Source organism: Mytilus galloprovincialis, chromosome 6 (genome assembly GCF_965363235.1).
Source record: "Mytilus galloprovincialis chromosome 6, xbMytGall1.hap1.1, whole genome shotgun sequence".
NCBI classification, from domain to species: Eukaryota; Metazoa; Mollusca; class Bivalvia; order Mytilida; family Mytilidae; genus Mytilus; species Mytilus galloprovincialis.
Genome location: NC_134843.1, coordinates 77739352 through 77765167, shown reverse-complemented (window position 1 = coordinate 77765167; position 25816 = coordinate 77739352). Strand labels below are relative to the sequence as shown.

Here is a 25816-nt window from a genome sequence, read left to right as displayed (position 1 = left end):
GGCTGGTTTCCCTGGAAAGAAAACTGAGTTTGTGTTCTATAGCACAAAAGTTATGAGACACAAATCAGACAAATGTTCACTTCTACAGGGATCAAAGGTGAGATCCGACTGACCTGCCCATAGTAAATGTAAATGATTTGTTATTTTGTCCAATGCATGAATATATATGGTTTAGGGGTGGGATCTTGACCGTTTTGAATTTCAAGTTTTCAAACAGGAAGGGGTAGGGTGACCCTAGGGACTTCCCCTATATTTCATTTGATTTGTTATATTGTCCCATACATGAATATATATGGTTTAGGGGTGGGGATCTCATTGGTTTCCAAATTCTCAAACAGGAGGGAGTAGTGTGACCACAGGGACTCCCCCTATATTTTATTAGTTATATTGACCCATGCATGAATATATATTGTTTAGGGGAGGGGATCTTGACCAGTTCCAAGTTCTCAAACAGGAGGGGTGGGGGAGGGGACCACAGGGACTCCCCTATATTTCATTTGATTTTTTATATTGTCACAAACATGAATATATATGGTTTAGGGGTTGGGATCACGACCGTTGCCAAGTTATCAAACAGGATGGGGGTAGGGTGAAAACAGGGACTCCCCCTATATTTCATTTCATTTGTTATATAGTACAATATATGAGTATATATGGTTTATGGGTGGGGATCTCAGCCATTTCAAAGTTCTCAAACAGGAGGGTGTACAGTAACCACAGAAACTCTCCCTATATTTCATTAGATTTATCATTTGTTCCATACTTGAATGTGGGGATCTGGACCATTTCAAAGTTCCCAAACAGGAGGGGGTAGGTTTACCCAACTGACTCCCCCTATATTTCATTTGATTAGTTAAATTGTCCCATACTTGAATATATATGGTTAAGGGGTGGAAATGCCAACTGTTTCAAAGTTATCAAACAGGAGGGGGTGGAGTAGCCCAAAGGACACCATGGCACCTATATATCATGATTTGCCTACATTCAGGTATCATAATATAATTGCATTATTTGTGAAAATAAAGTAAGAAACTTCCAGCTTCTTTAACTGACCCTTCAAAATTGCAGTAATATGTTTACACTTTAAAAGCATCTTACGTGCATTATCATAATCTATCACCGATAAAGAAAATTTATACTGTGACCAGAAACATATATATAGTTATAAATACTGTTCCAAGCTGTCATATTGTATTGGATTTTGACATTAAAATTTGTCAAAAAGTAATTTTGAGTTTCTGTAGAGAAATATTTTCTGCCTTTTCTTTCTTTAACATATATCTTTTGGTTTTCAATTCAAGGTCTGTCGGGCGTAGCTAGTAACCAAGTCAAAATTTTATTGCAAAAATTGAAGGTCTGGGACCTCGGACCACTGCTAATTTGAACCCCTGCCTCCAAATTGAAAAGATAAGAAAATTTCTTCCTCTTTAAGAGGAAACTGCCGCCAACAGCATGAACAGTTGAACTTATTATATAAGACTACTGAATTAGTTGTACTACGTATTGACGACAAATAATATTGCTACAACTTTTGATTTGGGAAATCTAAACTACTTGTCTTAAGAGATTTTCGGCAATTAAATATTTCAAACAATAGTTCTTTGACAGCTTAGCCAAAAGCACAGGCGATAATAAACTACATAAGGATTCCTAATGAGCACTACTTCCTAAGTGCAACTTCAAAACTTTTCGGTGATTCGATGATCATTTAAGGTTTTTCTGGTCATATTTTTTGTAATCCAGAATTAAAAGTATTAAAAAAGTGTTCAATTAGTTATATATAACATAGTAGCCAGCTAGACAATAACAATGGCAAGTATTTCAGCATTTATTGGGTAGAACACAAATCTAGGGTGCTCGCATAATGCAGCTTAACTGCATAAAAATATGTCTTGAACAGTTTAAGAATAACTTTAATATTTTTTCTGCCTATGACAAAATCACATAAATCAAAGCGCTGTAAGCGCTGAAGGCAGTTAACCAAAAACCAAGGCAACCCGTTTCCCTGGAAAGAAAACTGAGTTTGTGTTCTATAGTACAAAAGTTATGAGACACGAATCAGACAAATGTTCACTACAACAGGGATCAAAGGTGAGGTCTGACTGACCTGCCCATAGTAAATGTAAATGATTTGTTGTTTTGTCCCATACATATGAATTTAAGGGTGGGGATCTCAATGGTTTTCAAGTTCTCAAACAGGTAGGGGTAGGCAGAGGATTTAGGGGGCAGGGGGCCCCCTTTTTGGGAAAAAAATTGGTTGCTTATATAGGGAATCACTGAAGCGTGACTGGAGCAGGCCCCTTTTAGGTCAGTCAGTGGGCCCCACTTATGAAAATTTCCGGATCCGCCACTGGGGGTAGGGTGACCCTAGGGACTTCCCCTTCATTTCATTTTATTTGTTATATTGTCCCATACATGAATATATATGGTTTAGGGGTGGGGATCTCATTGGTTTCCAAGTTCTCAAACAGGAGGGGTAGGGTGACCCCAGGGACTCCCCCTATATTTCATTTAATTAGTTTTATTGGCCCATACATGAATATATATTGTTTTGGTGTGGGGATCACGACCGTTTCCAAGTTCTCAAACAGGAGGGTTGGGGTGACCACAGGGACTTCCCCTATATTTCATTTGATTTGTTATATTGTCCCGTACATGAGTTATATGGTTTAGGGGTAAGGATCTTAACCATTTCCAAGTTCTCAAACAGGAGGGTGAACAGTGACCTCAGGGACTCCCCCCATCTTTCATTTGAATTGTTATATTGTCCTGTACATGAATATATATGGTTAAAGGGTGGCAATCTCAACGGGTTTCAAATTCTCAAACAGGAGGGGGTGGGGTGACCCAAGGGACTCCCCCTATATTTCATCTGATTTGTTATAATATTATTGTCCCATACATGAATATATATGGTTTAACGGTGGGGATCTCGACCATTTTTAAATTCTAAAACAGGAGGGGTGGGGTGACCCCAGCGACTCTTCCTATATTTCATTTGATTTTTCATATTGTCACAAACATGAATATATATGGTTAAGGGGTGTGGATCTCGACCGCTTCCAAGTTCTCAAACAGGAGGGGGTGGGGTAACTCCAGGGACTCCCCCTATATTTCATTTTTTATTTATTATATTGTCCTATACTTGAATATATGCAGGGGCGGATTCAGACGGGAGAGGGTTGCGGGCTTGCACCCCCTTAAATTTGCAAAGCATGGGTTATTCTCAGCTTAATAAAGAATATTCCGATAATTTTACCTCAAATTTATTTTAGCTTCACTCTGCTCGGCGAAAATTTAAGTTTGCGCCCCTCTTAACCTAAAATCCTGGATCTGCCCCTCATATGGTTTAGGGGTGGGGAGCTCGACCGTTTCCAAGTTATCAAACAGGAGGGGGTAGAGTGGACCAAAGAATGACACCTATATATCATATGATTTACTTAAATTAAGGTATATATAATATAGTTGCATTATTTGTGAAAATAAAGAAAGAAACTTTCAGCTACTTTAATTGACCCTTCAAAATTGAGAAAAACAAATAACCCTTCGAAATTGCAGTAATATGTTTACACTTTAAAAGCATCTCACATGCATTATCATCATTTATCATTTATAAAGAAAATTTAGACTGTGACCATGAACATGTATATTGTTAGATATACTGTTCCCAGCTGTCACGTTGAATTGGATTTTTAAATTAAAATTTGTCAAAAAGTAATTTTGAGTTTCTGAATAAAATATTTTTCTGCTTTTTCTTTCTTTTTTACCATGCATAGATGTATTTTTTCACCTGCATGAATTTATTTTGTAAATGATCGCCAAACCCGGAATTACCCTTATCCGCTTCCGGAATCGGGTCCGATATTGTCTTCACGGCCGCCATTGTTATGTTTTACAATGTTGTTTTTGTCTATCAGATAGGACTTTACTCGAATTTATACAATATTTGTCGGCGATTTTCTGTATAAAGCTAGCGGTTGAACAAAATGAACATCGCTGTCAAGAATAATAATGATAAAAATAAGTTTTTAGCTCGTTTAATTGGAGACTTTGGTGAACATGGTGAAAAGGTTTGCAAAGTAATTTCTTATTCTCTTTCAAGTGGAAGGTGACTACGTCGGACGTAGCTAAAAAACCCACTATCCTAGTCGAAATTCCGCTTGCAAAAGTGGAAGGTCGCGGACCTCGGACCACCGCTAATTTGCACACCTGCCTCCAAATTGAAAAGCTACGAAAATTTCTTTTTCTAATTTGAAATTGCCGCCAACAGCATGAACAGTTGAACTTATTATCTAATAGACTACTGACGTAGTTGTACTACGTATTGATGACAAACAATATTCCTACGACTTTTGTCATTTGGGAAATCTAAACTACTTGTCTTAAGAGATTTTCGGCGATTAAATATTTCATACAGTTGTTCTTTGACACCTTAGCTAAAAGCACAAGTCATAATGAACTACACAAAGATTCTGAATAAGCACTACTTCCTATGTGTAACTTTAAAACTTTTGGATAAATCGACGATCATTTAAGGTTTTTCTGGTCATATTTTTTGTTATCCAGAATAAAAAGTATTAAAAAAGTGTTCAATTAGTTATATATAACACAGTAGCGAGCTAGATAATAACAATGGCAAGTATTTCAGCATTTATTGGGTAGAACACAAATCTAGGGTGCTCGCATAATGCAGCTTAACTGCATAAAAATGTGCAAACTGAAAAATCTGCATAGCAGGTTAATTAAAAGTAAGAACAGGCATTCCTGATAATTAATATAAATTTAATTTTCAAAGAGTCAATCATGAAAACAAATATTGATGATGTCACGTTTACAAGATAAAATTATGTCTATGAGCTGATAGACTTGAAACTTTCAGCCAATCAGAAGATATGCTAAATTTCTCTTATCATACTACCTTGAGATGGTCCTCTCCTATAGCCAGACTGCATTGGTATTGATGATCTTTGACCTTGACTCATAATTGGTCCCCCTTGTGAGCTACTAGGACCAGACATCATTTGACCTTGTGACATCATAGGCTGTTGTTGTTGTCCCATAGGCTGTTGCTGTGACATCATTGGCTGTTGTGACATCATAGGCTGTTGTTGTGACATCATAGGCTGTTGTTGTGACATCATAGGCTGTTGCTGTGACATCATGGGTTGTTGCTGTGACATCATGGGTTGTTGCTGTGACATTGTGGGCTGTTGCTGTTGGGGCATCATTTGCTGTGACTGAGACATCATTGGCTGCTGTTGGTTACTAAAATTACCTTGTTGTATTCCATATGGTTGACTTCCCATTCCAGACTGAGACTGATCTGAAATTGTAAGAGATAATTTACAGAAAACAAATAGTATGTAATAATGCTGTAGGCATACAATGCAGAATTTTGAGGTGAGGTACTTAATTAACATGTTCTTGATGAGGGTTTCAAATGTGAAATTAAATCACTATGGACTAAAAGCTTTCAGATGTTTTTTTACCACCTGTTAGATTGTGGTTTGTCATTATGCCGTCTGATCTTTTTATTACCTAACGTTACTTATTCCCAAATGTGACTGTTTTGCTGAGTGAATTCGTATTGCTTTAACACGTTGCACGGTACTTTTCCATCCCAAATTAATTTGTTGGGTTTTGATGTTGTGTTTGTTGTTGTCATAGGATTTTGTCAAATGTCTTAACGTTTGTAGTTGTAAATCATATTTTTTTCTCTTGTATTTGTGTGTTGTGTTGGGGATAACTACTCATCAAGTTCATTTGGTTGGTTTTAATTTTGGATCAACGAAATTTACACAATATATTTGGTTTGCAGTTTGATCAGAAGAAACACCCACAAAGCTAGATAATACAATTAATTATATAATTACTACTACAATTAAATAATAATTAGTATTATAGTTTTCACTGTTATTAATATAAGTTAAATAAGTCATACAAATCTAATCTTCAATTTCATCCAAATTCTTTCTTAATTTTCGGAACACGTTTTAGAAATTTAAATGTGACGTCACTTTGGGCGTTGCATTGACTATGGCTAACAGGACTGTGATTTTGTAATGTATTCGTTTTTATTCTATAGCTAGTCACCACTTCAGTTTAATCATGTATATCTATTATATAGTCATTTTATAAAATTTACTGTTTGCAAAACTATGTATTATTCTTAATAATAATGATGTTTTTATCCCAGGCGGATAACACTGGTTTCACAACTTTTTGGAACTTATGGTCCTCGGCGATCTTCAACTTTGTAGTTGTTATTGCTTTCGAACTTTTCACATCTGAGCATAGTTTTGTGTGGATGCAGCGCACGTCTGGCGTATAAAAATATTTTTTAACCTGTTTCCTTTTGATTGCTGTTATTTGTTTGTTTCTCTGTCCTATATTTTCTCCCATTTATTTGTTTATTTATTGTAACCCTGTAGTGTTATGTTGTCATTTTAATATTATAATTAACACTGCCATTAAAGCTAGAAGTTTGGCATGCCACAAAACCAGGTTCAACCCACCATTTTTTCATAAAATGCCCTGTACCAAGTCATGAAAATGGCCATTGTTACATTATATAGTTAGTTTCTGTGTGTGTTACATTTCGGTGTTGTGTCTCTGATGTGTCGTAGTTCTCTTATATTTGATACGTTTCCCTCAGTTTTAGTTTGTAACCCAGATTTGTTTTTTCTCTATCCATTTATGAATTTTTGAACAGCGGTATACTACTGTTGCCTTTATTTACGTCTTAAAAAAGCAGTATTGCCAACAGAACTAGATTATAAATTCATTATACTAATATTTCAAAATGTTTTCATCATCTTATACACTTGATTGTTATTTTAGACACAAATGTGATATGACCATAATAATCATCAGAATTGGCAAAAACCCAGTTATATGAGTCAGACTTGGGGTCAATTACATTGGAATGTAATTAATTAAATTACACATTACATTGCAAAAATGATCAATTACACAGTTTTTGAAATGTAATTAATTAAATTACAATTACTTTACTAAAGTAATTAATTAAATTACACATTAAATTTCATCATAATATTTTTTACAATATTATACATGTATATATAATGCATGTGTAAAATATTGATTTAAGCATAGTTTAAGCATTGCATTTGATAATCTATAGTAATTTTAATGTTTTGTCATTTAGTCTGCATCTCTCTGGTCTGAACACTTTGACAGCAATTCTAAATAGTCTTTTGACAGGAGCTAATATGGCTGATATTGCTTGATAAGATAATGGAAATATAATACTTCCATGATCAGAAGATGTGTTGATAGGAGAGGGAATTTATTCCTATTAACTTGTCAATACATTAACATGATTAAGGGGTATTTTGACATAGAGATCTCAGATATGAAGTTATTTAAATTAAACATAATATAAATAAAGAAATTAAAAATAAGTTTTTTTACTTTAAAAATGTTAAAAAGTATGCTTGTTAGAATATTGAAAATATTTGTTAGTTCAAACAATGTATAAAATGTTAAAATATTAGCAATATTTTGCTAATTAGATAAAATACATGTAATAGTAGCATTGTCCCTGGACATTTTAATCTGATTAATCATGTTAATTGCTGTTTGTTTTTACAGCTGATATTTTTATTTCTATAATCCTTTTGTGTACACTAATTTGACAAAATGATTGTGTACAGTGATTTTAAATTCTAAATGAACTGTCTAAGAAAGATTTTTCACACAATTCTGTTTGTTTTAAGGTGATTAATAACTTATCAATCCATTTAGTTAAAGATCTTTCTTTAAAACTGAACAACACTAATATATGATTTTCACATATTTTTTAAAATTATAAGGCTAATCAGAAAAAAATCTGAAGGTCAATTAAAAACTTCAGAATATATTACAGACTTTATATATTAAAAAAGCATGTGATATAATTTTACAATTTATATTATTAAACATAAATCCTTATCATTAACACCATAAAAGTACATGTACACATGTAATTGAAATGTAATTCTAAAGTAATTGAGCATTACATGTTTTTTTCATTGTAATTAATTAAATTACCATTACATGTAATTAAAAAAAAAATGCTCAATTACACATTACATTCAATGACATGGGAAATTGTAATCCATTACACTTAATTACCATTACATTTTCAATTACCCCATCCCTGATATGAGTATAACCCAGCCTACAAAAAATACTGGGAAAAATCAAAATAGGATACTGCTTTTAATGTAGATTCATTTATTTGTGCATGTTGTGTGGGTACCAATTACTGTCTTTTGTTCCAGTAAATATGTGGTTTAATTGACTTTTAAAAACCTCATCCCATTCACTGCGGCCGTTTTTCAAGAAAAAAAATCAAATAAAACTACACATTTACCTCATCAAAAGACAGTATAAAATGTAATTGTATAAGATTCCTATTGAAAATTTTGAATATGATGAATAATGAAATTCGTAGGCCCCCTGCACCCTGAAAATCCAAGAAAATTGGAATCCAACAATTATTAATAAATCCACAGTTACAAGAGCAAAAGAAGTAGGTTCGATAAGGCCCTACAATGGCCCCCTTTTTTAAGCTTAAATTTCAAATTAGGATTATTGATCAATATCACAACGAATCAGAGCTAATACAAGGACTAATTAGAAAATAAGTCTTTTTGTTGGAAAATTTACGTTCCGGCTTTTTATTTATGAAAAAACACAACCAGTAATCATATTGATTTTCCTAAAAAATACAATGAAAATGGTTAGTGCATACATTGACAAAAAAGATCTTTGAAATATTGTTTGTAAAGAAAATTTACATGTCTAACTTGGATATTTAGTTTGCTGACACCTGTGCTCTGTTTCTTGGTCCTAAATAAGGCTAAAATTCCAGGTGATTTTGTGAAATTTCACCAAAATCTCTAACTTTGACACAATTGGGATAGTAAAATCAACATGTCTTGAAGTCAACATACAAAACATTTTTTATCTTGTAACATTGAACTTTATTAATATTTCCATTACCGAACTTACTCTTTTTGATGTAAGGTAAGTATCAATATGCAATAACATTCAGAAATAAATCCTTGCATGATCATCCCCAGCAAAATATAGAGACCTAAAGACATACTTTCAAATAGAGGATGATCTTTACAAAATATGAACACACATAGTGTATAATAGTAAATAGAAATACACAGAATAATAACATGTGAACATATACATTACCCTGACCTTATGCTCAGACCGGAGCGAAGAGGATAAGTAAAAGTAAGTAATATACATTACCCTGACCTTATGCTCAGACCGGAGCGAAGAGGATAAGTAAAAGTAAGTAATATACCCTGTGCCCTTTGGTTTTTTTCTGTTGTTTTTTACTCTTTGGTTTGGTTGTTATCTCTTTGACACATTCACCATTTCCATTCTTAAAAGTTAAAAATTATTTTATATAAGTTGTCAAACATCAGTGTATCAAAAATAAAACTCAACTTACTATAGACAGCCTGGGGAGGCATAGATTGTGCCATAGATCCACCTTGTGGTGCCATTTGTTGTGGCATTGGCCCACCTGGTTGCTGACTTGGCATTGGTCTAGACTGGTACCCTCCAGATCCAGGCATGTTAGGAGCACTGGTTCCTTGTTGCTGGTAACTACCTTGTTGAGCTGGTATCTGACTCCCACCTGCGGTGTCCCCTAGGAATTGTATTTAAGAGTTAAAATCCTTATCATCTGACAATTTTCAAAGTTTCAAACAATCTTTTAATTGTACAGTAAAAATATAATATACATTTAATTATAATTTACATCTTCTTGTGCAGTAAAAGTACTAGAATGCTGCAAAATTTGTGTTCAGGCTAATTGCAATATAAGTAATGCTTAGGAAAATGAGTCAATTTGTATGACATAAAAAAACTACAAAACACCTCACATTATTCTGTGCAGTAAAACATCTGTTTTTTGTCACATTGATTATGGCACTGTCTTAGTATTTGAGAAGGAAAGTAACTTTGTATGTCATTACTTATGATATACACATTGCTAGGTTGTCACATCTGAAACCTAGGCTGCTATTACTGTGCTCTGCTATGATTTGCTTTCTATTTTATAACAAATAATGAATCTGATTAGGCAGATTGGAGTTGTGTTCAAGGCTGTTACTAGAGATGTTGCATCTGATTTGGCACATTGCCAGGTGGCGATATTATCTGAGTTCTACACTATGTTAGTTTTGTATGCTTTCATGTATGACGTGGCATCTGATTTAAAATACTGCAAGGAGTCCTCATTAAAGTATTACACATTTGTTACTGTTCTCTGTTGGTTTTGTATTATGATATAACTTACGATGTGGTATCTGATTTGGCATATTGCCAGGTGGCCTCATTGAATAGTTACACATTTGTTACTGTTCTCTGTTGGTTTTGTATTATGATATAACTTACGATGTGGTATCTGATTTGGCATATTGCGAGGTGGCCTCATTGAAGAGTTACACATTTGTTACTGTTCTCTGTTGGTTTTGTATTATGATTAAACTTGTGATGTGGTATCTGATTTGGCTTTTTGCATTATGATATAACTTACGATGTGGTATCTGATTTGGCATATTGCCAGATGGCCTCATTGAAGAGTTACACATTTGTTTCTGTTCTCTGTTGGTTTTGTATCATGATATAACTTACGATGTGGTATCTGATTTGGCTTTTTGTATCATGATATAACTTACGATGAGGTATCTGATTTGGCTTTTTGTATCATGATATAACTTACGATGTGGTATCTGATTTGGCTTTTTGTATCATGATATAACTTACGATGTGGTATCTGATTTGGCTTTTTGTATCATGATATAACTTACGATGAGGTATCTGATTTGGCTTTTTGTATCATGATATAACTTACGATGTGGTATCTGATTTGGCTTTTTGTATCATGATATAACTTACGATGTGGTATCTGATTTGGCTTTTTGCATTATAACTTACGATGTGGTATCTGATTTGGCTTTTTGTATCATGATATAACTTACGATGTGGTATCTTATTTGGCTTTTTGTATCATGATATAACTTACGGTGTGGTATCTGATTTGGCATATTGCCAGGTGGCCTCATTGAAGAGTTACAAATTTGTTACTGTTCTCTGTTGGTTTTGTATTATGATATAACTTACGATGTGGTTTCTGATTTGGCATATTGCCAGGTGGCCTCATTGAAGAGTTACACATTTGTTACTTTTCTCTGTTGGTTTTGTATTATGATTAAACTTGTGATGTGGTTTCTGATTTGGCACATTGCCAGGTGGCCTCATTGAAGAGTTACACATTTGTTTCTGTTCTCTGTTGGTTTTGTATCATGATATAACTTACGATGTGGTATCTGATTTGGCTTTTTGTATCATGATATAACTTACGATGAGGTATCTGATTTGGCTTTTTGTATCATGATATAACTTACGATGTGGTATCTGATTTGGCTTTATGTATCATGATATAACTTACGATGTGGTATCTGATTTGGCTTTTTGTATCATGATATAACTTACAATGTGGTTTCTGATTTGGCTTTTTGTATCATGAGGTATCTGAGTTGGCTTTTTGTATCATGATATAACTTACAATGTGGTATCTGATTTGGCTTTTTGTATCATGATATAACTTACGATGTGGTATCTGATTTGGCTTTTTGTATCATGATATAACTTACAGTGTGGTATCTGATTTGGCATATTGCCAGGTGGCCTCATTGAAGAGTTACACATTTGTTACTGTTCTATGTTGGTTTTGTATGATATAACTTACGATGTGGTATCTGATTTGGCATATTGCCAGGTGGCCTCATCTGAGTACTAGGCTGCTGTGACTGTGGCATGTTTGGGTCATGATACTGCTGCTGTTGTCCTGGGGGCTAAGAAAAATAAATATGAATTTGAAAAACACACAAATAAATAAACATCACTCAAAATAAACTGTTGACCTAGAGACAAGTCAAGTATGTTTTCAAATTTTATAGTACTATGTAACTGCAAATGTTGATATCAAAATTGTAATACATTGAACTTTTAACATTAAAACTATGCAAAACAATGAGAGTCAATGAACGGTGGTTGAGGGTTAAAAAGAAATAAGATATTCTTATGCTAATAAAACTGCATACATAAACTACCAAATATCATTATCTTACCAGTGTTGTTCTCCCAAAACTGACAAAATGTTTACATGTGATTTCGTGGGACTATGTCATCTATGTTGGATGTGCATTGCTTACTGTTGAAAGCCCTACAGGGACCTATAGCTGTTAATGTTTGTGTCATTTGGTCTCTTGTGGAGAGTTGTCTCGTTGGCAATCATACATATACCACATCTGCGTTTTTATATTTTCAATAAACAATCTCAATTGAAAAAAAAAAAAACCTTAGCAAATTGCACACTTTTCATCTAAGTCTGACATGTAAAAAACATGTTGACAAAGACTGACTCAACTGTTAAATAAACCAGATGTTATCTTGCACCTTACATGCCTTAGTCATATACTTACAGGAAGAAGAGCTTGCAAGTTTTGGTTGGAATCTGCCAGCGTAGCAAGGTAAACCAGATTTCTATGTAACATCTGTTGATACCTAGAACAATGGACATACATTTTACATATTTATAATACACATTAATAGTACTAGTTATCAAAGGTACCATGATTTTAAGACATGCTTTAAAAAGGAAATAAAGTTTAGAGAAATATAGATTCAATCACTGAAACCAACATGACCAATGCAACAGGTGTGTTGAAAACCTCCATTCTATACATTTAAATTTTATTATTCAAAGTATGAAATATTTTTCTCACACTGCTTGGGAAATGTTTAATAGCACAGAAATTAGAGAAATTATTTTTTCTTCTCAAAGTTTTATTATAGTTTATATACACCTGAACAATCTTTAGTTATGTCTTATAATTCAAACCAAAAACATTTCCTGTTTGTATATTTTGTAGGAAGACATGCCACACCTATTACACAGTCTGCACGGTTAGCCACTAGTCCTATGCCCCAGACTAGTAAACATTGATTCGGACTAGTGAAAATTTTCTAAATTTTATATAGTCATATAGGGACAAATTTTGATATTTTGTTTCCAGACTGGTAGATGAAAAAGTTTTCTGTGCAGACTGATTACATACAATATTGAAACTTCAAGCTGAAAAGTCTTATTTACCATGTTTTACTGTGTTTGCTAAAAAAATTGTAATACTTTAATACTAGCTTGAACCAAGTAAGATGTGTCAGATTTATAATGACAGGACTGAGGTGCAAAATTTCATTTGCTTCATTTGTACATGAACATGATGAACCTGTGCAACTTTGGTTAAATTCTGTCAAGATGTGTTCTACAAAGTGTACAACATGCTGATAGAAGTCATCCAAGTATTTCCATATGTGTTCATAGTGCTTGATACTGTAAAACGTTTTTCAAGTAAAGTCTAAGGTTAATGAAGTCTATGGTTTCAATCAGTCTTTTTGGCTGGGTGTTAATTCCATGACCTCCTGCACTGATGTTGGAAAAGAAAAGAAAAAAGCAGCAATATGGTTGACAATGAGAATCAGATTGATAATGTACTAGACTTTCATGTTAATCAGGTTGATGCCTTTTTAAAATTCATTAAGAAGCATTTTCAGGGGTTCAAATTAGCGGTGGTCAAAGGTCTGCATTTTTACAGGCGGACTCTCATTTTGGCTACTAACTACGCCTGACGGACCTTGGGTTTAAAATAAAATAAAAATGAACTTTGTGGACCTTTTCTTAGCAAAGCCAGATATGTCTCTGCTTTAACAGCTTTGAATTTGAACTGTTTTATATAATGGTATAATTAGTAATAAATTACCAATAGTTGAGACAACACACCCACCCACAGTGACACCCTCCTCAATACCAAAAAAAAAAGATTATCTGAATTTTTAATATACAAGATAATTACAATTGTTATCAAATATGTTATACAACAGTGACTTTGACAATGAAACAAGTCAACCCAACACCAAAAGCACATGAATTTTGTATCTTAATGAGTTAGGAAATATTTCAAGTAAAAGGACCTGGAATTGAGTTTGTGGACCTTTCAGTTTGGAGTGTCAAAGGTCCTGGACCTTCCAGTACCAAATGTTAATTTGAACCCCTGATTTTGTGTCAGTATTAAAAATAAGTTTTTTTTGAACAATCATGTAACTAACTGAACAATAAAGTTACTGTCTACTTACTGCATACATTCTGATGCCTTTCCCTTGTTCTGATAATCTGTGATAGCTTGTATCAACTGGTTATTCTCATCAAGCATCTACATAAACAAAAGAGGAACTTACTATAAACATGATAAAAGGACAACATGACATTACCAGTAGAAATGGTGTACCATATAAACAAGAGGGACAAGTTGTGTTAATTTTTTACCTAGGATCAGGATCAAGTTCAGGATCCCAATCATTATCTTGCGCCGAAATGGAAATCCTATTGGGCAACTACATTGTATGTATAAGGCCAAATAAAAAAGCATGTGTGTTTCCTGTTTCCCTACCTACCCTATATTTTAAGCTTAGAAATAGCCTACCCTAAAGTTTTTTTGGTCATTTTTCAACAAGCACTGTTAAAGTCAGGATTTCTCTCCCATAGACTCAATGTAAAAAAAAATGGTAAAATAAAAAAAAATCCCTACCTACCTACTCTATTTTTTTCAAAGATGAAACAGGAAACACACATATTATTTTATTTGGCCTAAGAGGAAACAAGATCTTCTTCTTCTTCCGGTAAGCATCACTGTCAACTTTTGACTGGTCTGCCACATTTAGGAGTGAGCTCAGGCCACACCAATTTAATTCCTTGTTCGACGGACCCGCCTGCACCTATTTTTTTCAAAACGGATTTAAATTTTTTTTTTTATATTCCCGCTTCCTGCATCCAATCATGTCCATTTCCCGCACCGTTTTTTTGTAAATATTATAAAAAGATATCACTATTTGATTTTAAAATCACAGTCTAACCTGTATATAACGTTTTAAAACCTATAAACACCCCACCACACTGTGTAATTATCTGTAAGAATATTTGTTTCAGCATGAAACAATTCTTCTTCTTCTGTTTGTATTATCCTTCCATTAAGGTACACCAATAATTTCTTGTAACACTTTAAACATATATATACACTATATACAGGTTCTCCAGGGCTAACACTACTTCAGAAATATAGGGAGAAGTGACTTCTCTTTTTAAAACTGATAGGGAGTAGTGGTGAGATTTGAAAGAGAAGTGCTCATTCACGCGATGCGCTACAATATTTGGATTTTACTATAGTATAAAGGGTCATATGTATGTATGTAAATAATGTTCTTTTTATACTATTCAATTTATATCTGAGTATACAATTAAAGTAACATTTCAAATTAAAAAGTTTTTTAAGTTTTACTAAGGTTCTTGTGAGAAACTACCAACTAAATATCTAATATCTAGCACTAAAAAAAAAAAAAATTTATTTTTAAAAATGTTAAGAAATTATACATGTTATAATATATCAATTACAATTTAATTCAAATCTATCTTGTGTATGAAATTCAGTGTTTCTCATAAAAAATATAAAAGTTATTAAGCTGGGCCATAATATAATTAATAGTCTCAGAGTTAAGTAACTTTGAAACAATCCATAAAAAATATAGGAATTATATACACCAATCAATTAGATGTAACCAAAAGTCTCTTTACATGCTTAATGCGTGTGGAATACGGAATTTTTCCCTTTGGAATCAATATTCTTCTGTCAGCTGTTCCATCCGTGCGTCCGTAGTTATTATTGTAAAAGTATGGATTTCAGTCATAGCTGGTCTGGTTCAGATCCGTACTTTAGAAATCGGTCAATGGCGGACAAATGCAAGAACATTTACAAAAATAAACGATGTTTGACAAGTTATTTGGAAAGGAGCATGACGTTTTTAATGCAATAAATGGATTAAACATTTGCTGGAGCAATCTCATTAAAATCCGATGTTCTGATACACTACCCTCCGTTAGTGGAGGCAGGGGCGTAGCTAGAATGAAACGATGTGCAAGCAACTACCGGCGAGCAGAGCGAGGCGAAAAATATTTGGGACCCTTTTATGCAGAATTTTTTTTTCGGTTTTCGGTCATAGAACGGTTAAAAGAGGAGCTATATGTCGATAGGACTTATAAAACATTTATGAATGTAAAACTATTAATAAATCTTCTGAATAGAGTAATACATAAACAACACATATTTTGTGAATTTACTCAAAATTGGCCAAAATCTGAATTTACTCAAAATTGTCCACAATATGCTCTGTGGGTCTAGGCAGAGACAAACTTCTCTATTACTTTCACTGAAATCCCGATGAATATGCAGTAATGCTAGTAACTGCCGTTGTTCACATTGTTGATCGTACATTTGTTTTCAACATATACGTACTTAAACTGATAGATCTCCATGGCAGCACTCGTGATATGTTATTAACCAGCGTACGTGTTCGTCATCGACTCGCAACCTCCCAATTGAATTTGTCAAAATTACATGCCAGGTCAGTTTCGTATATATATCTAAGACAATGTTGAGATTTGTTCGTTTATTATATTTCCCACAATACGACGAAGCAGATACAGCGCAAAGAAGCGATTTTTCTGATTATACTAGACGCGACTCCACTCAGTCTCTCTAGTCCCCTTATCATATGGTATATGAAGCAAAATATAATGAGACTTTCAAATACTGTTTTGGTGTGTTTGCAGGGTCATGAGGGTGATTGGCTCTGGTAGCCTGTCGACCACAACGCCTCTGCATATTTTCAACAATATCGAAGGGTTCTGATAATTCTAATTATTGGTACATCTCATTCCAAACTGATGAATCGTACATTGTAAAATTTGCTCCAAAACTACATGTCTTAGGCTGAGTATTACAAATTTAAATCTTGTAAACTGAGATACAAGTTACTGTCCGATTTTGTCATAACCTCCAATAAAACTTTTATTTTGAAACCAAATGCCGTTCTTTAATGATATTTCATCAATTAAAAAAGTGACAACATAGGTGTTTCCTTTAACATTCAATTTATAAATTTTTATTTTGCCATTTTTTTTTGCATGCCGAATCGATGTGCACGCAACTGCGTGTTAGCGTATAGGGAGCTACGCGCCTGGGAGGGTAGCATATCAGAACATCGGATTTTAATGAGATTGTTGCTGGAGGCAACTTTTATCACGTTTAAATGAAGTAAAAAACTTGTTTTGCCCCCAAAATTTAGGTTGATGTAAGTTTTTGAGTCACAAGCACCGGAACTTGCGGAAATGCACGAAGTGATAAAAAGTTGTATTTTTATCAAATAACCTGCTACACACTGCAAAGACAATGCTTCAACCTCTTTTCTTAAGATAATGAATCGTTTATGTCTAAACTTCTTTCATTATCAATAAAAAATTGATGTTTCATCAACTTGGTAAAAATTGAAAATGTTCGATGACGGAAGCCACTGAAAGGAAGTATCGTCAAGAATAGGGCGACTTGTTTTCGCTTTTGGGGATCAGGGAAAGCGAAGTGACAGTCAGGAAAGCGACTTCTACGCCCAAGTCCCCTGGTAGCGTGAGCCCTGGTTCTCCATAGGTCCTCGCAAGGAAATATGTACATGTATACACGACCTATACTGTTCTTTAAAAGTCTAAAGCTGGTCTCAACACTATAAGTAACTAAAGTTTATAGAATAAAAGGAGCAGACTACCTTGCCATCACCTCAATCCCTGATATATATATATTAACCCTTTCGACGCTATACACGGCATATGCCGTGATGACGTACGCCATCAGCCACTGCTGCCGCGATGACAATGGATTTTTCATCAGGACTCCTAAACCAATCGGTTTTCATTCGGGTCCTCTATAATTTTTCCTCGAATAAATCGAGGATATTCAAGGTCTCATTTGCGCTTGAAATCACGGCAATTTTTATAGTAAAATCATGCAGTAGAAGGAAGATAGAAGAAAAATAAAAACAAATATTTTGACAAATGCAACTGGCGGAAATCGAAATGAAGCTGTAAATATGGAAATATTTCAGCATTTCTATGGCAAAACTGACAACGAGGATTAGTTAAAAGGTTTCTTGTTATCTCAATGTGCTTATTTCATTTAATTTGTGTGGGAAATATGATTTGATCGATCATTACGAGACGTAGAAAAAGGGGGGAAAATGGAGGTTGACTGAAAATTTTGAGGACAGAGCCATTTATATATTTGTGCCATGATTACATAATACATTATGCATGGTGCAATACGCTACGGAATCGAGCAACTGGTGTCTACTTTATTATATGGCGGATAAAACACAAAATAAATGAAGACTAAAAGTAGTTTTTATTCAAAATTCAACACAAATGTAATAAATTACACCTTTTACCTGTTAATTACCTGAAAATGCAGGTTACCTGATAAAAAATTTACTGAAATAATTGCCTAACATTACAGTTCATGCTCTCCGGAGCATTTTTCATGCAATAGCTTTCTCTGTATCTCTTATAATAAAAAAGATACAGAAGTCTGAAAAGGAATATACTGTTCTAATGAATGAACACAAAAAAAATGCAGCAGCAGCAGCCATTTTTCTATTTTTTGTGTAGCGTTGAAAGGGTTAAGACAAATAATATATATGTTTTAAAGTTACTGATCTCTTAAACATTAGATGAACTTGTCCCTTTGGTAATTGTGGATGTTATTCTGAGTCCTTCCAACAGTTTTATTTTAATCTTTTAATATATAGCTGATGACACAATTCAGTAAATATTTTTGTAATGACTGTTATTTGTTTTCGGTATTAAAATTTTCACTAAAATTTAAGTAGTCCATTTATCCCAAGTGGGAGTGCTCTGAAATAAATATATAACAGCGGAAACACCTGTCTGTACAGAAAACATCGGTTTCTTTCCCCTTACTTATAAATATTCCCTATCAAAAAATGTTCCTTGTTAGAATAGCTATTGAGTACAAAGAACTTCTGAAGGATTTTCCTACAACTGCAATTATATTGTATGCTGGCGAAACAAAACTATCCATACCCACTGCAGGTTTGTGCACCTGTCCTGATTGATTCAGGGGCCTGTCGTTCAGCAGTTATCATATGTTGATGTGGGTCATTGGTATTTTCCCGTTTGGATATATAAATTAGATTGTTGGTTTTCCTGTTCGAATTGTGTACACTAATAATTTTGGGGTCCCTTAAGCTTGCTGTTTGGTCTGGGTCAAAGCCCTGTGTAAAAGGCCGTACTTTGACCTGTGTTTGTTAATATCAGGTTGGGAACAACCCTCCATCAGACAAGGGGTCATTTTAAATTACTGTTGAAGAAAAGAAAATAAAAATACCAAGGATTTGAATAGTGCTACTATACAAAACCTTTGAAAACTTAGAATTTTTTAGTTATACTCAAAAAGAGGAGAAATACATCATATTTTAAACAGCTTTTTCTAAAAGAGGGGTCAACTTATTTTGAATAATATTAGACTGTTAAAGTAAATGTGTTAACATGTTTAACATGGTTAAAGTCCAGGAATATTACAAAATTACAAAACATGTTTTCACCATTTAATCATGTTAATACCAGATAGATATTATAGTTCTTTAGAAAAATATTAGTCCTTTTGTACTAACCATGCTAAAAAGTGTATTTTACAAAAAAAATATATTACAACATAAATTATATTGATCCCTCATAAAAGGGATATTTATAACATTAAGGGGTTGTTCTGAACCTGATTAGGACTTGGATGGAGAATTGTCTCATTGTCAGTCACACATACATAGACCCGATTTAATTATTCCATTATTTCTTGTGGAACAGAGAAAAAAATACTTCATAAATTAAAGAAAAGTGAAAGTCATGAGCCTGTAATTCAGTGGTTGTCGTTTGTTTGTGTTATATATTTGTTTTTTTCGTTCATTTTGTTATATAAATAAGGCTGTTAGTTTTCTTGTTTATGTTAGAATTGTTTTTCATTGTCATTTCAGGGCCTTATAAAGTTTTATAGCTGACTATGCGGTATGGGCTTTGCTCATTGTTGAAGGCCATACGGCTACATATACTATTGTTGATTTCTGTGTCATTTAGGTCTTACATGTATGTGGAGAGTTGTCTCATTGGGAATCATACCACATCTTCTTTTTTATACTTAGGATCTGGATCTAAAATTATACAAATTCAGTCTTCATTAATAGTCATTATGTCAACTTATGATTAACTTTTAACACATTTTCTGACACCTGCAATCAACTACATTGGGACAATTCGTGCCAACAGGCCTTACGATTGAGGAACTACGACTTTTGGCTGAAACGACTGTGACAAAAACATATGTAGCCAATAGTGAGCAGTTTTAAATCTTTTTGCATTGACTTAAAGAAAACGATGCCGGTCTTGGTAGTTGGTTAAAAAGTTAAAAGCTACTGCTCAAAGAGAAATAAGAAGAGCCCAGAGCACATATATGCAAGAAATAATTAGCCCCCCTAAGAAAAACCTAAATCTTTCTGGCAATTTATTAAAAGCAAAAAAACAGAAACATCTGGAGTATCACCATTAAGAGGAAAGGATGGTTTATTGTATAGTGAGCCAAATACACAAGCTAACATCCTAAATGAACAATTTAAAAAGGCTTTTACTACCGAAGATACATCCTCTATGCCAAATAAAGGTACAAGTCCCCACCCCACTATGCCAGACATATTTATTAGTAATAATGGCTTATTAAAGTTACTTAAATCCACATAAAGCCACTGGCCCTGATAATCTGCCAGCATATTTTTTACATAATTTTGCAGAAGAATTGTCTCCATTTTTGACATTCTTTTTCCAAAAATCTATTGATACTGGTAAAATCCCAAATGATTGGAAGCAGGCTAATGTTGTACCTATATTTAAAAAAGGTGACAAGCATAACGCTATTAATTATAGACCAGTTTCATTAAGGTAGATAGGGTGTCTTCCTCCATCTTGGATTTTGAAATACTAGAAAACAAGGTCTAGATCTTTGATGAAATGTGCAAATTTTTATAGTAGTAGGTAATTCATGTGTAAGAATTTTCATTATAATATAGAAAATGCCATGTTTGATCATATTTATGATTGTATTTTACAAAAATGAGAATCCTTTTGTTTGATTAATTTTTTCCCAACTTTGTCAAATAAGGGGAGGCAACTCAAATGCAAGGGCAGATAATCCAGATAGTGTTACTTTTACAATAGAATGTGTTAGGAATTTACCCATTTTTACATGTAGCAAGAAAACAAGTTCGGTGACCCCATTTTTTCTTTTTCTTATCTGAAAGCATAATATTGAAGCTATCTTCTCATATTTTATCTCAAAATTCTATGGTGTGGTTTGCGTTTTATGGCGGAAAAATGGGATTTCCATGCATAATCTATACAAAATCTTGACAATTTTGAACAACCTGTAGCGTGAAAATAAGTCCGGTGACCCATTCTTTTTATTAATGTTTTTAAACAAGCAGGATATGAACTACATTTTGGCAAATTATTAAAAGATTCTATGGATTATAATTTAGACACCCCATCTACCTTAACTGCAATATGTTGCAAAATTTTAGAACATATTTTAACAAGCAACATAAGGAAACACCTTGCAATTAATAACATATTAAATGATAGTCAGCATGGGTTTAGAAGCAAAAGGTCTTGTGAGACCCAACTTATCATCAGCATACAAGACCTTGCTAAATCATTGGGTTATGGTAACCAAATAGATGTCATACTTTTAGATTTTTCCAAAGCTTTCGATAAAGTCCCCCATAAAAGATTAGCCCAGAAATTAGAATTTTATGGTATAAGAAATCAAAATTTAAATTGGATAAATGACTTTTTAGCTGACAGGCAACAGCAAGTACTACTAAACGGTGTAAAATCTTCAAAATTAGCAGTTGATTCTGGTGTCCCTCAGGGAACAGTTTTAGGCCCAACATTATTTTTACTCTTTATAAATGACCTACCCGAACATGTAACTTGCAATGCAAGACTTTTTGCAGATGACTGTTTATTGCATAGAAATGTAAATAATAGTTCTGATGCACAATTACTTCAAAAAGATTTGTCTAGTTTAGTAAAATGGGAAGAGGATTGGCAAATGAATTTTAATCCTGAGAAGTGTTATGTTATTCATATTTCTAAAAAAAGTAAACCTTCCACTTTTGATTATATATTGCATAATCATATTTTAGAAGCAGTAAAAGACAGTAAATATTTAGGTGTAACTATAAGCCATGATCTTGATTGGGGAACACATATAAACAATATTACTTGTAAGGCAAATAAAACCTTAGGTTTTCTTCGTAGGAACTTACAAAACTGCACACGTAAGGTTTTTAACCTTACGTACACATCACTTGTCCGTCCGGTCGTCGAATACTCTTCTCCTGTCTGGGATCCGTACAAAAAACAACACATCACTCAGGTTGAGCAGGTACAGCGTAAGGCAGCCAGGTTTGTCTTCAATGATTATAAAGACAGATCACCTGGAGCAGTTTCAAATTTAATAAAATCGTTGGAATGGGAAAATTTAGAATTAAGAAGGAAAAAGGCTAGATTAACTATGCTGTATAAAATAAATTGGGGGTTAGTTGAAGTTCCTAAGGACAACTTAACAATATCTGATAGACGCACTAGGGGGAAACATAAATTTAGGCAAATATCAACAAATAAAGATTTCTATAAATTTTCATTTTATCCTCGAACTATTTCGGACTGGAACTCACTACCTGAAGCAATAGGTATGTCAGACACCCTGGAATCCTTCAAAAGTGGCATATCCACTCTAACATTTGAAGGATCCACAGCAACTTATTAAACTTTAAAGCCACTGTACATAATGTATATATGTTATTGATAACGATTTTTCTTGTCATATTATTTTTAAATTAAGTCCATATGTACATAGCACACAAGTTCCGAGAAGTTTTACACTCCTACCTAGGAGTCTACTCCCGTATTCGGAAGAAGAAGAAGGTTACGTGAAACAATGGAAGATTTTTTTTTCTGACAGTTTTTTGTTTTCAAGACTGTCACGGCTTACCTTTTGAATTTGTGCTTGATTGGGTTGACCTTTCTTCTGCTGCGGTTGAACAAATGCTAGTGACATGATAATTATACCAAAAAGAGAGGTCAGGGAGCTTTGTCAATTTTTTCCTTAAAATTTTTAACCGCGTCAAACTGGTCCGCAGTAAATAGAAATCTAAAAGTAATTTTAGGAAGCCAAGACGGGATTATTTCGAAAAGAAATTCCGTAAATCTATAATACTAAAATTACGAGGTCCAATTTGTCAGCCGTCATCACGTAAAAACGACGAATCAAAGAATTCAACTTTATATAACTTATATAGTACAAAGGTGTAGATTAATGGTCAGAAACATTCCCAGTAAATTCACATTTCTTAATATTAATAATTGATTCCTTAAAAGTTTCTTGAAAGAGTATATAGTCAATTGCAGTACAATCACTCCCATTAGCGCTAATGTTTTTCCAATATCTTTTGTACTTAGACAGTGTTCGTCTATAAATGACACTATATATTTCTGTCTTATCGAATCATTGGATCCAAAGATTTCCTCATTAAAGTCACCACCTATTATTATTTGGTGTGTTAGTTCATAGGTTGTCAATATTTCATTCAATAGATCTATACATTCTTGAAATTCTGTTTGACTATTTGTTGAACCTTTACAAGGTAAATATACAGAAATGACTATTAAATTTGGGTCACCTTTGATCTCACTGCATTGTATTCGATTATTCCCTATATTGACAGTGGAGTGACTATGGAGTCAAGATTTTTCTTCCAAAGTATAGCCGTCCCACCATAGCCTCTTGGCATTCTCCATGGAGTAATTGGGTCACTGGAGTCTACTGCTTTACCAACACCCTTATAATCTAGCAGAATGTCATTCAACATCTTTAACTGACAGTGGAAGAGCCAGTGTTCTTGAAGTAGATAAATGTCAATAGAGTCTTTTAATTCATCAAATAGTGGACCACAGGTTAAAATGTTTTTACAGTTAAAATTTATAATCTTTAATACATATTTACAGTTTTTAGCCTTCTCTCCTATGGGTCTAGGTTTTATTGTTATATTTTTGGACGGACGAGGCTGTGTTGGTATAAAAAATGCATGTCACTATTGTTTATTTCATAGCTTATGGGTTCACCTTCGAGGGAGATGTGGAACCAGTTGGGATCACTTTTTCCTATACTCTGTTGATTGTTAACCACTTCTTTATCATTCCTGTATGATTCATTTGAGTGTGAAAGTTTGGTGTTGTTAACTTTCTTTTGTTCAGTTGGAAGTATTTCAATTAAGTTTTCTTTACATATGTTTCTATCATCGTTGAGGTCAGGGTGAAAGTTAACTGAGTGATTAATTTCTATATCTTGTTCCCTGTTTTGAATGTAATCATATTGGTAGTAAGCATTTGAGTATTGATGACTTGGTAGCACATGAGATGTATTGTGAAAAACAGGTTGGTCATAAGATGAAAATTGATGATTTGGTCGTTGAGTTGTAACGTATGGTTGATTTGAATGCTGATTTGGAGAGTATTGATGTGGTTGCATAAATGATTTTTGCTGATGAAACGATTGTTGACTTGGATCAAACTGTTCAGAATTCGAGGATCTATTACAGCGGTTGTTGAGAAGTTTGTTGAGTTCTTCATCTACTTTACCAAGTACATAGTTGGTGACTAATTCATCGGATCGGGAATGAAACGTGAAATATATACGGAAATTATCGATAATATAGGGATTTCGTGTAGAACGAGTGAAGAGTATGAAAAATAATATTTTCAAATTGTATTTATTAAATAATGATACATAATAAACATTGCAAAAATTAAATGCACAATGATGGAAAATGAAACTGTACATTCCCTGTAAAAGAAAACATGATAGAAATTAATACTATTATAAAATTTAAATGAAAATTTTAAGAATAAAATTTTGATAATTTAAAAAAATACCCATATGATATTTTAAGATAATCTTTTAGTAAAATGTAAAACAGAAACTGAAATTTTAAAATATATAAAAATTCTAAAATTTAAGCTTGAGTTTATAAAAATTAAAGAAGCAAGTAATGATATCAATTTAAACCAATTATAAAAGATTCATGTAACTAATTAAGGTTTTGCCCATCTTTAGTTACGCCAAGTTTAATGTGGAACTGAGGACATTCCATTTGGAAAGTACTGAAATTAGACATATCCTTAATATCACGAACGATTTACAATACAAAAACTATAAGTAATCGACATTATAAAAAAACTTAAATGAAAGGCGTGGCAAATTCGATTAAAAACTACAATTTAAAACAACAAATACCTTGTATTAGACCTTTTTTCTTGTCGAATTTGTTTGGAATTGCTTCCCACCATGAATGCAGGAAAAATTTATTCTGTTGTACTTTAAATCTTCTTTAAATTTTGTGCTCCCGGTTCTTCTTTCTTTTCTCTGCGGCTTCTATAAATTCTTATATACAATTGTATGAAATATATATGTGTATATTTATGAAAATTCTGAGTAGTTTTAATCAATTTATTCACTAATTGCAACAAATTCCGTATATATTTCACGTTTCATTCCCGATCCGACGGCATTTTATTATAAAACCAGATGTGGGTACGCGCAGCCTAGAACGGCAATTTGACTATTCGTACCCACATGCGGGTACGCGCAGACACTGCCTTAAAAATTACATCACTCCAGGCCCTTTTGTTTTCCACGTAATTAAATATTGCCAATAA

General features: G+C 33.4%; 1 protein-coding gene across 2 annotated transcripts in view; it reads right to left on the bottom strand.

Moving 5' to 3' along the window:
• Nucleotides 1-23240, bottom strand: part of LOC143080389 (uncharacterized) — a 33226-nt gene extending 9986 nt beyond the window's left edge. Inside the window, exons 1-6 of one of the 2 annotated variants that reach the window (XM_076256216.1) lie at nucleotides 23094-23240; nucleotides 14233-14309; nucleotides 12522-12603; nucleotides 11786-11891; nucleotides 9479-9679; nucleotides 4919-5323 (exon numbers count right to left, since the gene is read on the bottom strand). In XM_076256216.1, coding sequence (XP_076112331.1) covers nucleotides 4919-5323; nucleotides 9479-9679; nucleotides 11786-11891; nucleotides 12522-12603; nucleotides 14233-14309; nucleotides 23094-23159 — 937 coding nt within the window. In that variant the 5' untranslated portion in view covers nucleotides 23160-23240. Of the gene's footprint in view, nucleotides 1-4918; nucleotides 5324-9478; nucleotides 9680-10330; nucleotides 10535-11785; nucleotides 11892-12521; nucleotides 12604-14232; nucleotides 14310-23093 lie in introns of those variants that run through there. The other variant, XM_076256217.1, reaches the window with a different exon arrangement.
• Nucleotides 23241-25816: the final 2576 nt, after the last annotated feature.